This window comes from Anomaloglossus baeobatrachus, chromosome 10 (genome assembly GCF_048569485.1).
Source record: "Anomaloglossus baeobatrachus isolate aAnoBae1 chromosome 10, aAnoBae1.hap1, whole genome shotgun sequence".
Taxonomy (NCBI): Eukaryota; Metazoa; Chordata; class Amphibia; order Anura; family Aromobatidae; genus Anomaloglossus; species Anomaloglossus baeobatrachus.
Genome location: NC_134362.1, coordinates 169,431,632 through 169,446,887, shown reverse-complemented (window position 1 = coordinate 169,446,887; position 15,256 = coordinate 169,431,632). Strand labels below are relative to the sequence as shown.

Here is a 15,256-nt window from a genome sequence, read left to right as displayed (position 1 = left end):
AACAATTTGGTGAAGGCATTTTTCTATCCCTCATGACTGTGCACAAAGCAAGGTCCATAAAGACATGGTTGGGAGAGTTTGGTGTTCAAGAACATGACTGGCCACATAGAGCCCGATTTCAACCCTATCCAAAACCTTTGGGATGAGCTAGAACAGAGATTGTGACCCCGATCCTCTCCCCCAGCATCAGTGTCTGACCTCACAAATGCTCGTCTGAATGTTATTCTCACAGACACCTCCAAAAACTTTAATGATTTACACTGATGAATAAAGATTAATATCATATGCATGGCAATACAGATAAAAAGTCATCAGTTCTTTTCTGGATAAAAATGGGTCGATTTTTTTTATTTTTTTTTAAATGGTCGTGTGAGTTTAGCCTTAAGGTGTGTACAGGAGATCCTAAGTGTCAATCTCAGCGGTGCCTCCAAAATTGTTACAGTAGACTCTGCTCGAACTTAGAAGTTTCATGGCTGATGAGAATAAAAATCCACAGCTTCTGATTTTCAATCATCACCAGGGCCATGTCGCAGCGTCCTTATACTTAATACCCTTCATTAGTATAGGCATTCTGTACATAAATTTACGGGGTTCTTACACGATAGCAAATAGAATTATACCTGCATAATTAGTAAAAGACAATGCCTGTATCTACTCAGCTTAGTCACGTCCCTCAACAGTTCTTTATTCCAGTGTGTTTTCGTGAAAGCTTCCACACCCTGACTGTGAGATTTGGCAGTCCTGAAGACATTAGGGGTACCTTCACACTTAGCGATGCAGCAGCGATCCGACCAGCGATCTGACCTGGTCAGGATCGCTGCTGCATCGCTACATGGTCGCTGGTGAGCTGTCAAACAGGCAGATCTCACCAGCGACCAGTGAACAGCCCCCAGCCAGCAGCGACGTGCAAGCGACGCTGCGCTTGCACGGAGCCGCCGTCTGGAAGCTGCGGAGACTGGTAACTAAGGTAAACATCGGGTATGGTTACCCAATGTTTACATTAGTTACCAGCGCTGTGTGCAGAGAGCAGGGAGCCGCGCACACTGAGCGCTGGCTCCTTGCTCTCCTAGCTGCATTACACATCGGGTTAATTAACCCGATGTGTACAGCAGCTACATGTGCAGAGAGCCGGAGCCGGCAGCACAGGCAGCGTGAGAGCTGCGGAGGCTGGTAACTAAGGTAAATATCGGGTAACCACCTTGGTTACCCGATGTTTATCTTGGTTACAAGCTTACCTCAGCTGTCAGACGCCGGCTCCTGCTCCCTGCTCGCTTCATTTGTCGCTCTCTCGCTGTCACACACAGCGATCTGTGTGTCACAGCGGGAGAGCGGCTTTGAAGAAAACGAACCAGGGCTGTGTGTAACGAGCAGCGATCTCGCAGCAGGGGCCAGATCGCTGCTCAGTGTCACACACAGCGAGATCGCTAATGAGGTCACTGCTGCGTCACAAAAAGCGTGACTCAGCAGCGATCTCGGCAGCGAGCTCGCTATGTGTGAAGCACCCCTAAGGGATTGTCCACTACTTTTGCATTAGGAAAGGTCATCAATGTCTGATTGGCCGGGGTGTGACACCCGGCACCCCTGCTGATCAAATATCCAAAAAACTGACCCACACATCCAACAAATGTAAACAGGTGCTAGCTGAAAAAACATAGTAACTATAAAATGCATACAGCTGCACACTGAAAAGCCAAAAATGTACAAGGGAAAATATATTAGTGCAAAAGAAAGATATTTAGTTTATGTATTGGCCAATGCATGTAATCCTGGAAACAAACGGCAAGGTAATCTCTGTAATGCGGGAACCTAATAGTGATAGTGGCATTTAAGTTAGGTTCCCGGATTACACAGATTAGGTAATGTATTGGCCAATGCATGTAATCCCAGAAAACAACGGCAAGGTAGTCTGTGTAATCCGGGAACCTAACTTAAATGCCACTATCACTATTAGGTTCCCGCATTACAGAGATTACCTTGCCGTTGGTGTCTGGGCTTACATGCATTGGCCAATACATAAACTAAATATCTCTCTTTTGCAGTAATGCAGTACCATATTTTGGCTTACACATTTTTGGCTTTTAAGTGTGCAGCTGTATACATTTTATACCCCTGCTGATCAGCTGCTCTTGGTGCCGGCGGCAGCAGGCAGCCGGAAAAGCTCAGTTCTGGAGCTGCCCCGTCAACTGATAGTGGCTGGGTACTGCACATCCACCTCTCTTTCAAATCAATAGGAGGCAGATTTGCAGTACCAGGCCGCAGCCACAATCAGAAGACTGGACAGCTGCAGAACTGAGCATTTCCAGCCACACGATGATGCCACTGGCACCGGGAACAGCTGATTGGTGAGGGTGCGGGGTGTCGGACCTCGGCTGATCAGATATTGATGACCAATCCTAAGGATAGACCATCAATGTAAAAGTAGTGGACAACCTCTTTAAAGAGAACTTGTCACCTGATTCATGCAGCCCAAACCACAAGCAGCTTGAATCAGAGCCTGGCTGCACAATTGCTGCAGCGTTTCAGGGAAAAAATACTTTAAAGATTCAGCCAGGGACTAGAGCCAAAGATCAAAGAAGTCTGGCACCCCCCTGACCAGCCCCTCCCAGTGATCTTTCACGTGATTGACAGGTCGTGAGAGATCTGTCCTCTACCCCTAGTAGCACTGGGTCTGGTCTCCGGTTATGGTTTCGGCCCAGACCAAAGTATATCATCTGTGAAATGCCAGCAATATTAGTCCATTGTGTATTAGGGCCTTTACTGTATACAAAAGCAAAGTTGCATCTTACCTTTCTCTTGATATGCTCCAGCAAATGTTCATGCCCCTGAAGGAAGTACAGATGTTGAAACTCTGTGTCGTCCCTCTCTGGCTTCACCAGTCCTCCTTGTTCAATATTCACCACTTTTCGAAATCCATCTAAAGATAAAAATATAATGGATTAAATATTAGGAATTCACAGGTCAGGTATTTTTTGTGTACACGAAAAAACCCCAGACTGATTATCATTCAGTGTGCTGGATCTGATTATCATACACTTTTAAATCATGTGTCTGTTTTGTCATCAGTGTGTCATCCCTTTATGTGATTTAAGAAAAAAAAATGAAACTTAGCATAAGGATAAATTCAGATGTATGGCATCCATTTTATATATCTACCGTATATACTCGAGTATAAGCCGACCCGAGTATAAGCCAAGGCACCTAATTTTACCACAAAAAAACTGGGAAGATTTATTGAGTCGAGTATAAGCTTAGGGTGGGAAATGCATCAGCTACTGGTAGTAATGTGCCCATATTGTCCCCTGTAGTAATGTGCCCATATTGTCCCCTGTAGTAATGTGCCCATATTGTCCCCTGTAGTAATGTGGCCTTATTGTGTCCTGTAATAATGTGCCTATATTGACCCCTGTAATAATGTGGCCACATTGTCCTCTGTAGTAATGTGCCCATATTGTCCTCTGTAGTAATGTGCCCATATTGTCTCCTGTAGTAATGTGGCCATATTGTCCCCTGTAGTAATGTACCCATATTGTCCCCTGTAGTAATGTGCCCATATTGTCCTCTGTAGTAATGTGCCCATATTGTCTCCTGTAGTAATGTAGCCATCCTTGTCCCCTGTAGTAATGTGGCCATATTGTCCCCTGTAGTAATGTGCCCATATTGTCCCCTGAAGTAATGTGGCCATATTGTCCCCTGTAGTAATGTGGCCATATTATCCCCTGTAGTAATGTGCCCATATTGTCCCCTGTAGCACTGTGCCCACATTGTCCTCTGTAGTAATGTGGCAACATTGTCTCCTGTAGTAATGTAGCCATATTGTCCCCTGTAGTAATGTGGCCTTATTGTGTCCTGTAATAATGTGCCCATATTGACCCCTGTAATAATGTGGCCACATTGTCCTCTGTAGTAATGTGCCCATATTGTCCCCTGTAGTAATGTGCCCATATTGTCCCCTGTAGTAATGTGCCCATATTGTCCCCTGAAGTAATGTGGCCATATTGTCCCCTGTAGTAATGTGCCCATATTGTCCCCTGAAGTAATGTGGCCATATTGTCCCCTGTAGTAATGTGGCCATATTATCCCCTGTAGTAATGTGCCCATATTGTCCCCTGTAGCACTGTGCCCACATTGTCCTCTGTAGTAATGTGGCAACATTGTCTCCTGTAGTAATGTAGCCATATTGTCCCCTGTAGTAATGTGGCCTTATTGTGTCCTGTAATAATGTACCCATATTGACCCCTGTAATAATGTGGCCACATTGTCCTCTGTAGTAATGTGCCCATATTGTCCCCTGTAGTAATGTGCCCATATTGTCCCCTGTAGTAATGTGCCCATATTGTCCCCTGTAGTAATGTGCCCATATTGTCCCCTGTAGTAATGTGCCCATATTGTCCCCTGTAGTAATGTGCACATATTGTCTCCTGTAGTAATGTGCCAATATTGTCTCCTGTCGTAATGAACCCTCTAGTAATGTGCCCATCCTTTAGTAATGTCCTCATTCCAGTCCCCTTCTTGTTCCCTATTATGCCGATGCTTACATACACACAAAAAAAAATATTCTCACCTGTCCTCCATTCCCGCGGTGTCCTCTTACCTGCTTCTTGTGGACCGCAGGTGTTGCGGGCGGGGAGGGCGCTGCGCTCACCACGCTCGGGTCCGGCGCTGCTGCTGCTGCTCGGTGGCTCGAGCGGTGGGTTGGATCCGGGGACTCGAGCGACGCTCCTCGCCCGTGAGTGAAAGGGGAGACGTTTGGTTTGGGGATTTGGTCTGTGACGCCACCCACGGGTTGTGGTAAGGTTGGGCACCACCGCTGCTGTTGACGGGGATCCCAGGAGCATTGTTAGGGAGCAGCTGAGATGTTTTCCCCCCTCCGTGGGTAGGGGGTTGGTGGTCCCGGCGCCCGGTTGAGGTGACGGGGAAGCAGGGCTGGGCAAGGTGCAGGGGGCGCTGGAACTGCGCAGCGCGGTGCCGGACAGCACGGTAGTACTCACTCAGCCACAAATGGATGCAAGTCTCTGGTAAAACAAACGGCTGGATGGACGGGTCCCGCAGCCGGTTGCTGTGGTTTCTCCCGGACGGTTGGTGGTGGCTGCCTTTCCCTGCACCTTTTGTGTGTGTTCGGTCCCGATGGCTTCCCAGCGGTAACCCGCTCCCCAGCGTGTAGGCTCTGACCCTGGGAACTCTAGCTGTGGCGGTAGCTGTATTTCCCTTGTGCTGTTTGGACGGTTGCCTTCAATCGGGTCTTGGCTGTTTGGAAACCCCTGGGGTTCCGGTCACTAATGGATTTGACCTATTTAACGGCGACTGCAAGCCTGCTCGGGGTCCGCAGGCCCTGCCGGTTTGTGCTGGCTTCACTTCGCTCCCTGGTTCGGTACCGGCGGGCCACCGCCCGTCCCCGGTCCTACGGTTCCGCGTCGATCTGCCTCTCCTGCAGACGGCCACCACCGTCTGCCAACCTTGCTCTTGGTGCCCGGGCCACGTACCCGGACACGGTCAGTTTGCTCCTCTACTACCACTTCACTCCTCTCCTGACTCCTACTCAGATCTCAACTCGCACTGAACTGACTTCCTTTCCCGCCTCCAGGCCTGTGAACTCCTCAGTGGGTGGGGCCAACCGCCTGGCTCCACCCCACCTGGTGTGGACATCAGCCCCTGGAGGGAGGCAACAAGGATTTGTGTCTGACTGATGTGCCTATCTTGGGGTGGGAGTGCATGTTGTAATACCTGTGACGACCTGGCTAGTCCAGGGCGCCACACAGGCACACAGACCCCTCAGTGATCGCGGCTGGTGCTGGGGCTGCCACTGTTGTCATTTATGCTTTTACTTCAGTTGAATGCTTTGCGGTGTCGTAAATCATTCAAGTGAAGTAAAGCGCTGACAAAAGCGGTGGCCCCTGCGGCGGCTACAATCACTGAGGGGTCTGTGTGTCTGTGGGTCGCAAGAAGCAGGTAAGAGGACACTGCAGGAACGGAGGACAGGTGAGAATAATTTTTTGTGTGGAACCCTCACTCTAGCATAAGCCGAGGGGGATGTTTTCAGCATAAAAAATGGACTGAAAAATTCAGCTTATATTTGAGAATGTATGTTAGTTTTTAAAATAAATGCCAACCTTTGCAAATGTATCCATCTGGTATAATGGACCTAACATATAAAGGACCTGATATATAGTAAGACTGTCCTTTTACTCACCGTATTGAAAGTTGACTGCGATCATTGCCTTTCATTTCTAGCTACACTTTTTTGGTTGTTGGTATATGTAGCCGTAAAAAGTGAGGCACAAACCTTGTCCCACCCTCCATGGGTGAGACAGCAATTCTTATTTTCTCTCATGCGGGAGTAATAATTACCCATCTATTCAATGGTGGAAGATAAAAGCAATGCAATGACAGTTATTATACTTACACATATTTAGCTGCCTCACAAAACTGGCCATGTTATTGTGCTTGAAGTACTTGGGCAGGACTTCTTTGGCAAACCTGCCTTGGTCAAAGACGTGGAAACTGGTTCCATTCTGCAAAAAAAACAAGAAAGAAAAAAATGATCAAAAAGACCAAACATTTACAAGATTAAAAAGCAACGCACTGTGCAGTCAAAACCACCCAGAGTCTACAAGACCTCTCTGAGGGTGTCTGGGGCGATCTGACAAATCCATTATGTCTAGTAAGCAGTAGACATCCATGAAATGGACTTTCCAGCTCATCCTGGAGATGCTCTTATGCACACTATAAAGTGCACACATGGAAAATAATGTAAAAACATAAAAATAAAGTCTAACTTAAAACTGCTACACCTGAGTTCTCATACAGTCTAAAGGTCCCAAAAGGTCCTTGCCCAGACTGAAACAACCCTAACTGGAAGACTCAGATGACCACATGGACCTTTGCTTTCTAAGCGGCCATCGAGGGTTTCACGTACCTCCTTAAGAATCTGGGGGAAGGTACAGAGTAAAACTAAGGAAAACCAAAAGTAACAATCTGGCAGAAGAAACACTTGGCAGACAGACTGTAATTCTAAGGAGGGTCCACTTCCTATATATCACCGGTGGGGAATGGAAGTCTGGGATAACATTAGTTACACCACCTGGGTGATAGGGCAGACTGAATTACAGTATTGGTAACACTTGTTTGCAGAAAAACAATGAACACACAAACAAAGTGTTCAGAACCAGGACAGCAAATGAACCTGACTGTGGCTCAGTGGAGAGGAAAATGGACAACAGCCAGATCAATTCTGAAGGATGAACGCCCCCCCCTCCACACAGAACTACTGGAACCTCCAAAATACCTATCCTCCAACGTCGCTGCTAAAACTCTTTTACCAGACGATCAGCATACAGATCTTCTGCATTAACCTAGGAGTTATCCTCCGGATGAAAACACTTCCATTTAACAAGATACTGCATCCAGCATCTGTCACATTGGGCACCCAGTACTCACTCCACCTCATACTCTCGATCCTCCTCCAAATTCACCTCAATTATTTCCCAAGTATCAGGTGTACCCTCAGACCTTTTAAGGAGAGAGAAATGGAAGGAATAATTGATCCTTGATGTCACCGGGAGTTGGGGTTTAATCGGCACAGGATTGAAGATTTTAATTACCGTACCTTATACCAGGGTTCCCCAACTCCAGTCCAGACCAACAAATTTGGAAGCACATTTGCTAGATGGTAGTTTAAGGAGTAGATTTTTTGGAAGATAACCAAACAAATTCTTCTAACAAAAAGGCAGGAGACCTCCTATGTCTGCGGTTCACAGTTCTCTTGGCCGGTCACAAGTTTACTAAGACTTTTTTTTTTACCCTCCCTTCATACCTTAATAAAATGTGAAGCAAATATTTCTTCCTCTGGTACAGAGGACAGACACCCGGAAAAATGTCCAAAAACAGGATGAAAACTCCCGCAGCAGGCAAAAAGGCTATGTAGCTTGAAAGCCAAAAGGAGATTTACAAAATACTAACAAAATAAAAATTAAAATGTATTTTTTTAGTAGCAAAACAGTAACAATGCTGTGACATGACAAGAATCTGCATAACTAATCATATGCTAAATAGTTGCAAGTCAATTATATGTATGAGATAGCCAAGATGATTGTCTATAAAATGAAGGTAATCTGATGCTTAAAGCTGTAGTGGATGGTGAGATATGGAGCCTGAAAGTCAAAAGAACAAAACATTGTTACCCATTTGCTTGTTGGTGTAAAGGCCAGAAGACAGATTCAATACCCTGAGGTACTGAAACGAAAATGATCATCTTATGATGTATCTTCAGGAGCACATCGCTCCTGAAGCAACATGCTGAGCGTAGTATGCTCCTGAAGATTGACAGTGTGACCCAGTGGTTGCTATTCTTAACTGTGCTCCACCCCAGCCTGTTAGAAGAGGCAGCTTTGCCTCGACGGCATAGCAAAAGTGGACAATGACTGAAGCTGGTCGGATCCAGCAATCCGGCCAGTTTTAGAGTGCTGCAAGCAGGCTGCAAAGCATAGAGCCTGCCCCATGGCCCCATCCTAGTGTATGACCCCGATCATGGATATGGCCTGGTATATATGGCCCCATCCTGGTATATATGGCCCCATCATGACCCATCCTGGTATATATGGCCGCCATCATGGCCCATCCTGGTATATATGGCCCCATCATGGCTCCATCCTACTATATACTGCCCCATCCTGGTATCTATGGCCCCATCATGGCCTCATTCTGATATATATATATCCTCCCATCCTGGTGTATAGCCCCCTATCCTGTTATATAGCCCCCATCCTGGTATATAGCCCTCCATCTTGGTATATAGCCCTCCATCCTGGTATATAGCCCCCTCATCCTGGTATATAGCCCCATCATCCTGGTATTTAGCCCGCTCATCCTGGTATTTAGCCCCCTCATCCTGGTATTTAGCTCCCTCATTCTGGTATATAGTCCCCTCATCCTGGTATATAGCCCCCTTATCCTGGTATATAGCCCCTACCATCCTGGTGTATAGCCCCCATCATAGTATATAGCCCCCATTATGGTATATAGCCCCTTCATCCTGGTATATAGCCCCTTCATCCTGGTATATAACTCCTTCTTCCTGGTATATAGCCCCCCTCATCCTGGTATATAGCCCCCATTATGGTATATTGCCCCCCATCCTGGCATATAGTCCCTCATCCTGGTATATAACCCCCTCATGCTGATATATAGCCCCTCACCGCATCGCACACAGTTAAAAAAAAAAAAGATTGTTCTCACTTACCCTGTGCTTCCCCAAGTGTCGTCCTGAGATGCTAGCATGTTGCCAACTGACCAGCCTGTAAACGGCACAGCGGATGACATCTGTGTCATGAGCGGTCACTTACAGCACTGGCAGCTGTAAGCATATTCTCTGCTCCCTGTGGCCAGGATTGTGTGTGTGCGGAGCAATGAATATTCATAGCCTCCATTGGCGATTGGCACATCGCAGGGCAGGGACCGACCCAACGAGTCTCTGTGCTGCGATGTATTTCAGCTGGATGCGTGCCCTTGGACACATAGCCATCTGAATCAGGGGCTAGGGCAGGTGGGCCCCCTGCACCCCCAGACCTGGTCGCAGTCGCGATCTCTGCGACCGTGGTCGTTACGCCCCTGAGTGCTAAATTGCTAATTGTTTTGATTTTGCAACCCCTTTAAAAAAAAGCATATACTTGTGTTTACTGCACAATTGAGTCACAGTCTATTATTTGAGAAGTTAATAATGCAAAATCATTCATCCCCCATTGTAAATGTTTTGGTTTGTTTTTTTTTTGCTAAATTTACAAACGTCTACTGTTTGCAATAGACCAATGAAACAACAACAATTTAAATAGTACACAATATCACAGAAAATGTCACTTTTAATAACTACTGCAGTCTCAGTTATTCAACCTGCTGAATACAATCCCCAATAAGACTGTGTTCATATGTTAAAGGCATATTGCCTTTTTTTTTGCCAAAATCATATAGTTTTGTTACAATGTTTCAAAATGCAGCGTGCACACAGGGCCTTAAGGGTGCTTTACACGCTGCGACATCCCTAGCGATTGCTAGCGATGTCGAGAGCGATAGCACCCGCCCCCGTCGTTCGTGCGACATTTGGTGCTCGCTGCCGTAGTGAACATTATCGCTAGGGCAGCGTCACACGCACATACCTGGTCAGCGACGTTGCTGTGACCACCGAACAATCCCTCCCTCAAGGGGGACGTGCATTCGGCGTCATAGCGACGTCACTGCGGCAACACTAAGTGGCCGGCCAATAGAAGCGGAGGGGCGGAGAAAAGCAGGACATAACATCCCGCCCACCTCCTTCCTTCCGTATTCCCGTTGGACGCAGGTTAGGAGATGTTCGTCGCTCCTGTGGTGTCACACATAGCAATGTGTGATGCCGCAGGAACGACGAACAACATCGTACCGGTGGCAGCAGCTATATTAAGGAAATGAACGACGTATTAACAATCACCGTTTTGGAACGAGTTTGTGATCGTTGATCGTCACTCATTAGTGTTACACGCTGCGATGTCGCTACCGGCGCCGGATGTGCATCACTAACGACGTGACCCCGACGATATATCGGTAGCGATGTCGCAGCGTGTAAAGTACCCCTAAGGCCTAAGCCGCACGGCGAGAAAATCGGTGCGAGTGGAGTGCGATAAAACATCGCATTCCCCTCGGACCAATTCTAGCCTGTGTGTCTGTGCACATGAGTGATTATTTTCTCAGCCCTAATCGGACCGAGAAAACAATCGCAGCATGCTGCGATTGTAAGGCGAGTCCCTTTTCTCTCGCACCCATTCAAGTGAATGGGGTGAGAGAAAAATCGCACTGCACTTGTGCGCGTGCAGTGCGAGAATCACAATAGCCGGCTATGGAGGAGAGGGAGAGAAATCCCTCCCTCCCCTCCTCCGTGCCGGCCCGCCCCTCCGCAGTGCTGGTCCGCCCCCCGCAGCTGAGGTCCGCTCGCAGGGTCGGACCTCAGACGCAGGCACGCTCGCATGACACTTGGCTCCTGCTGTGGCGCCCTGGACTAGCCAGGGGCCACAGGTAACAACACACACCACCACCCCCAGCAGGTCACAGCAGTCATCTCCAGTGAGACCTGATTTCCTCCCTCGGGTTCAGACAGACACACCAGGTGGGCGGAGTCAGGCAGATGGACACGCCCACCGAGGAGTCTAGCTGGTCTGAGGCAGGAAACAACAGAGACAAGTCCAGGCAGAGGAAGGGAGAGGAGGTGTGCAGAGTGGCAGAAGCAGACGGGGGCCTAGGTTGGAGCCTAGGACCCTCTTGTAGTCAGTCAGGCAGACGGTAGTGGCCGTCTGCAGGGGCCGGAAAGACAGTCCTGGTGGAACCGTAGGTAGCCGGGACAGGGTGGTGGCCCGTCCGGTACCGAACCGGGGAGCCAGCTGGAAACCGGAGCACAGGAGGAGCATATAAAGAAAGTGCAGGGAAGGACGCACACTATTAGCCTGGAGTCAGGGGAGAAACTACAGCAGCCGGCTGCGGGACCCGTCCATCCAGCCGTTTGTTTTACCAGAGACTCCGTATACGTTATTGGCTGAGTAAGTACCACCGTGCCGTCTGGCACTGCGCTGCCCCTGCGACCCTGCACCCCGCCATCCACCTTACAGCCAACAACTCCGGGCCCCGGGACTACCAATATCCCCCTACCCACGGAGGGGAGAGAAAACATCCCAGCTGCTCCCTGTCATCGCTCCCGGGATCCCCTTACAGAGCAGCGGTGGTGCCCCCAACCTCACCACACACCGTGGGTGGCGTCACAAACCGACATCCCAAACCCCAACAGACCACCCCTTTCACTCACGGGCGAGGAGCGCCGCTCGAGTCCCCGGATCCGGCCCACCGCTCGAGCTACCGAGCAGAAGCAGCAGCAGCTGGACCCGAGCCACAAGCGCGGTCGAGCAGCGCACCCCCCGCCCGCGACACAATACTGCGAGAAACTCGCAAGTGAGAAGCCGCCCTAAGAGTATACATTTGCAAACTACGTGCTTTCTCCAGTACACCTGACGCAATAATCAAGGGTTGTATCAGCTGTGCTTTAGGCAAGGTACATTAGTTGTGTTAGGCCGGATTCACACTTGTGAGAGACTCGCGTGAGTCTCGCATCCCATCGCCCGGCACGGCCGCACACTCTCATGACAGGAGCGGATCGGCTGCATGTATTTCTATACAGCTGGCCCGCTCCTATCCGGAGAGTGTGCAGCCGTGCCGGGTGATGCGATGCAAGACTCGCGCGAGTCTCTCGCAAGTGTGAATCCGGCCTTAGGGTTGCTTGAGCTAAAAGGCATCACATAAATTAATTTGTTAGGGGTTTTCTGTCTCTGATTTTTTATTGCAAGTTGAAAATATGGCTATGTCAAGAGAGTGGTCCAAAAAAGTAAATGGAAGACATCACTGTCTCACACAAACAAGGAAAAAATATACAAAAAGATAGCAAGTTATTGAATGTTACTAGAGATTCCTGAGTAGGCCAGTGGTCCACAACCTTCCAGTAACTGCAAATGACCTGCATCAAGATTTGGTGGCAGTAAACACTAAATGCTGAAGGTCTGCCAAACTACATGGTGTAACCTCTACTAATTTGGAAGTAGAAGAAAAGTCTCAAATAAGACACAGTAGTTTAGTGACTCTGTTCTGTGGAGCGTTGAAACAAAACTGGAACTTTTAGGCCTATGAATCAGCAGTATGTCTGAATGTGGAAGAATAAAGCATACGCTGAAAAGGACACCCAGCCTAAAGTGAAGCATGGTGGTAGCTCATTGATGCCTAAAGTGGGGCATGGTGGTGACTCAGTGATGCCTAAAGTGGAGCATGGTGGTGGCAGTGTGATGCTTGAAGCGGAGTATGGTGGTGGAAGTTTGACACCTACAGTGAAGTATGGTGGTGGCAGTGTAATGCCTGAAATGAAATATGGTGGTGGCAGTGTAATGCCTGAAGTGAGGTATGGTGGTGGCAGTATAATGCCTGAAGTGGAGTATGGTGGTGTCAGTGTGATACCTAAAGTGGAGTATGATGATGCCAGTGTGATGCCCAAAGTGAAGTATGGTGGTGGCAGTGTGATGCCTGAAGTGGAGTATAATGTTGGCAGTGTGATACCTAAAGTGGAGTATGATGATGGCAGTGTGATGTCCAGAGTGGAGTATAATGTTGGCAGTGTGATACCTAAAGTGGAGTATGATGATGGCAGTGTGATGTCCAGAGTGGAGTATGGTGATGGAAGTTTTACACCTAAAGTGGAGTATGGTGGTGGCAGTGTGATGCCTGAAGTGGAGTTTGATGGTGGCAGTGTGATACTTAAAGTGGAGTATGATGATGCCAGTGTGATGCCCAAAGTGAAGTATGGTAGTGGCGATGTGATGCCTGAAGTGGAGTGTGGTGGTGGCAGTGTGATACCTAAAGTGGAGTATGATGATAGCAGTGTGATGCCTGAAGTGGAGTATGATGATGGCAGTGTGATGCCCAAAGTGGGGTATGGTGGTGGCAGTGTGATGCCCAAAGTGGAGTATGGTGGTGCCTCAGTAATCCTCTGGTGCTGTTTTTCTTCCTCTAGCACTAGAAACCAGCAGCATGTAGAGGGCAAGATGGGTTCATGTATCAGAAATTCATAGGACCTTCCATCAAGACAATGATCTCAAACAAACAGCAAAGAATTGCATTTTCAAAAGAAATTCATCAAGAATAAGCCTGCGCTGATAAATGAACACCGATTTCAGAAGCCCTGGAAAACCTGGAGAGGCAATCACAGTCTCTTGATTTAAATCCAGCAGCAAAGCTTTGGTGGGATTTGAAGGATGTGGGTTCAACAAACCCAAGAATATTAGTAACCTGGAGGCCGTTATCCATGAGGACCGGGCTAAGATTCCACAGTAACTCTGCCAAGAGCTGATGTCTGGCTTTGCATCGTGTGTATACATAAACCAAAAAAGACTAAATTACCTAAAAAAACATTTTTATTCACATATATGCCACAAACAAGGTACACATATTAAAATAAGTGATGAGAAGAAAGGTGGGAATCAATACACTCTACTCCTCACCCTTCCTGTCATACAGGGGTCGGCGTCCTAAAGTTTACTGACGCCCCCGTTCCTCGTCGGCTTGAGTCCTATAAAAGCCCTCCACTCACACTAGGAGAATACCATGTGTCCTAATTTAGAAGTGGGTAAGGTGAAACACCCAAAATCAGACCCATAAGGACAGTATGTGACATTAGTTTAGTCAAGATAGTAAATTACTGTCAATAGATGTCATAAATTATGGGGGAGGTTCTCAGTCGACTAACAGTCAAGAGGAAAAGAGATTCATAAAAAACTGTTGTTGCATTTGTCCAGGATGCACCCTACGCGTTTCGCCCTCTTATCAAGTCAATAGGGCTCATCAGGGGTATGGCAGCATAGATCCTTGACATTTAAATCACAGCTACAACCAGTAATAATGGATAAATAACATTATTTATGACAGTAATTTACTATCTTGACTAAACTAATGTCACATACTGTCCTTATGGGTCTGATTTTGGGTGTTTCACCTTACCCACTTCTAAATTAGGACACATGGTATTCTCCTAGTGTGAGTGGAGGGCTTTTATAGGACTCAAGCCGACGAGGAACGGGGGCGTCAGTAAACTTTAGGACGCCGACCCCTGTATGACAGGAAGGGTGAGGAGTAGAGTGTATTGATTCCCACCTTTCTTCTCATCACTTATTTTAATATGTGTACCTTGTTTGTGGCATATATGTGAATAAAAATGGTTTTTTAGGTAATTTAGTCTTTTTTGGTTTATGGATTAATATAATTACCTTGATATCCTATTCGGTTTTTGGTTTGCATCGTGTGTAGCAGGTCATAAGAGCCAGAGAGATCCTACTAAGTACTAAGGCGCTTGTTACGAAAAAGGGTTGAATAATTGTGAGACTGTAGGGTACATTCCCATGATGAGTCTTACTTGCATTTTTGACGCTGCGCCTTTTCACTAAACAACAACAATTGGTCTCTGAATCTGGTACAGCGCCAGTTCTATGGTAAATTTATGGAAAGATGCTGGACTACTCCACTCAGGATCCCCATTACTTTGCTTCTGCCTATAGCCCACAGGTATCCATCATAGTGACTGTATGTAAAGAGGTGGTCGGCATACCAACAACTTGAAGATCTTCCCCCTGAAGACCTAATGTCCATGATGTTTCCTTACATTTTATGCTGGTATTGTTGTAAGTTTGGCCGGCGCCATCAAGTGGCCGAAAGG

General features: G+C 47.5%; 1 protein-coding gene across 1 annotated transcript in view; it reads right to left on the bottom strand.

Annotated features, from left to right (window-relative positions):
- HSF4 (heat shock transcription factor 4) overlaps nucleotides 1-15,256 on the bottom strand; it is an 81,242-nt gene that overhangs the window by 35,034 nt on the left and 30,952 nt on the right. The window contains exons 2-3 of the mRNA XM_075326877.1: nucleotides 6,401-6,509; nucleotides 2,787-2,914 (exon numbers count right to left, since the gene is read on the bottom strand). Of these exons, the coding sequence (XP_075182992.1) occupies nucleotides 2,787-2,914; nucleotides 6,401-6,509 (237 nt within the window). The remainder of the gene's footprint in view (nucleotides 1-2,786; nucleotides 2,915-6,400; nucleotides 6,510-15,256) is intronic.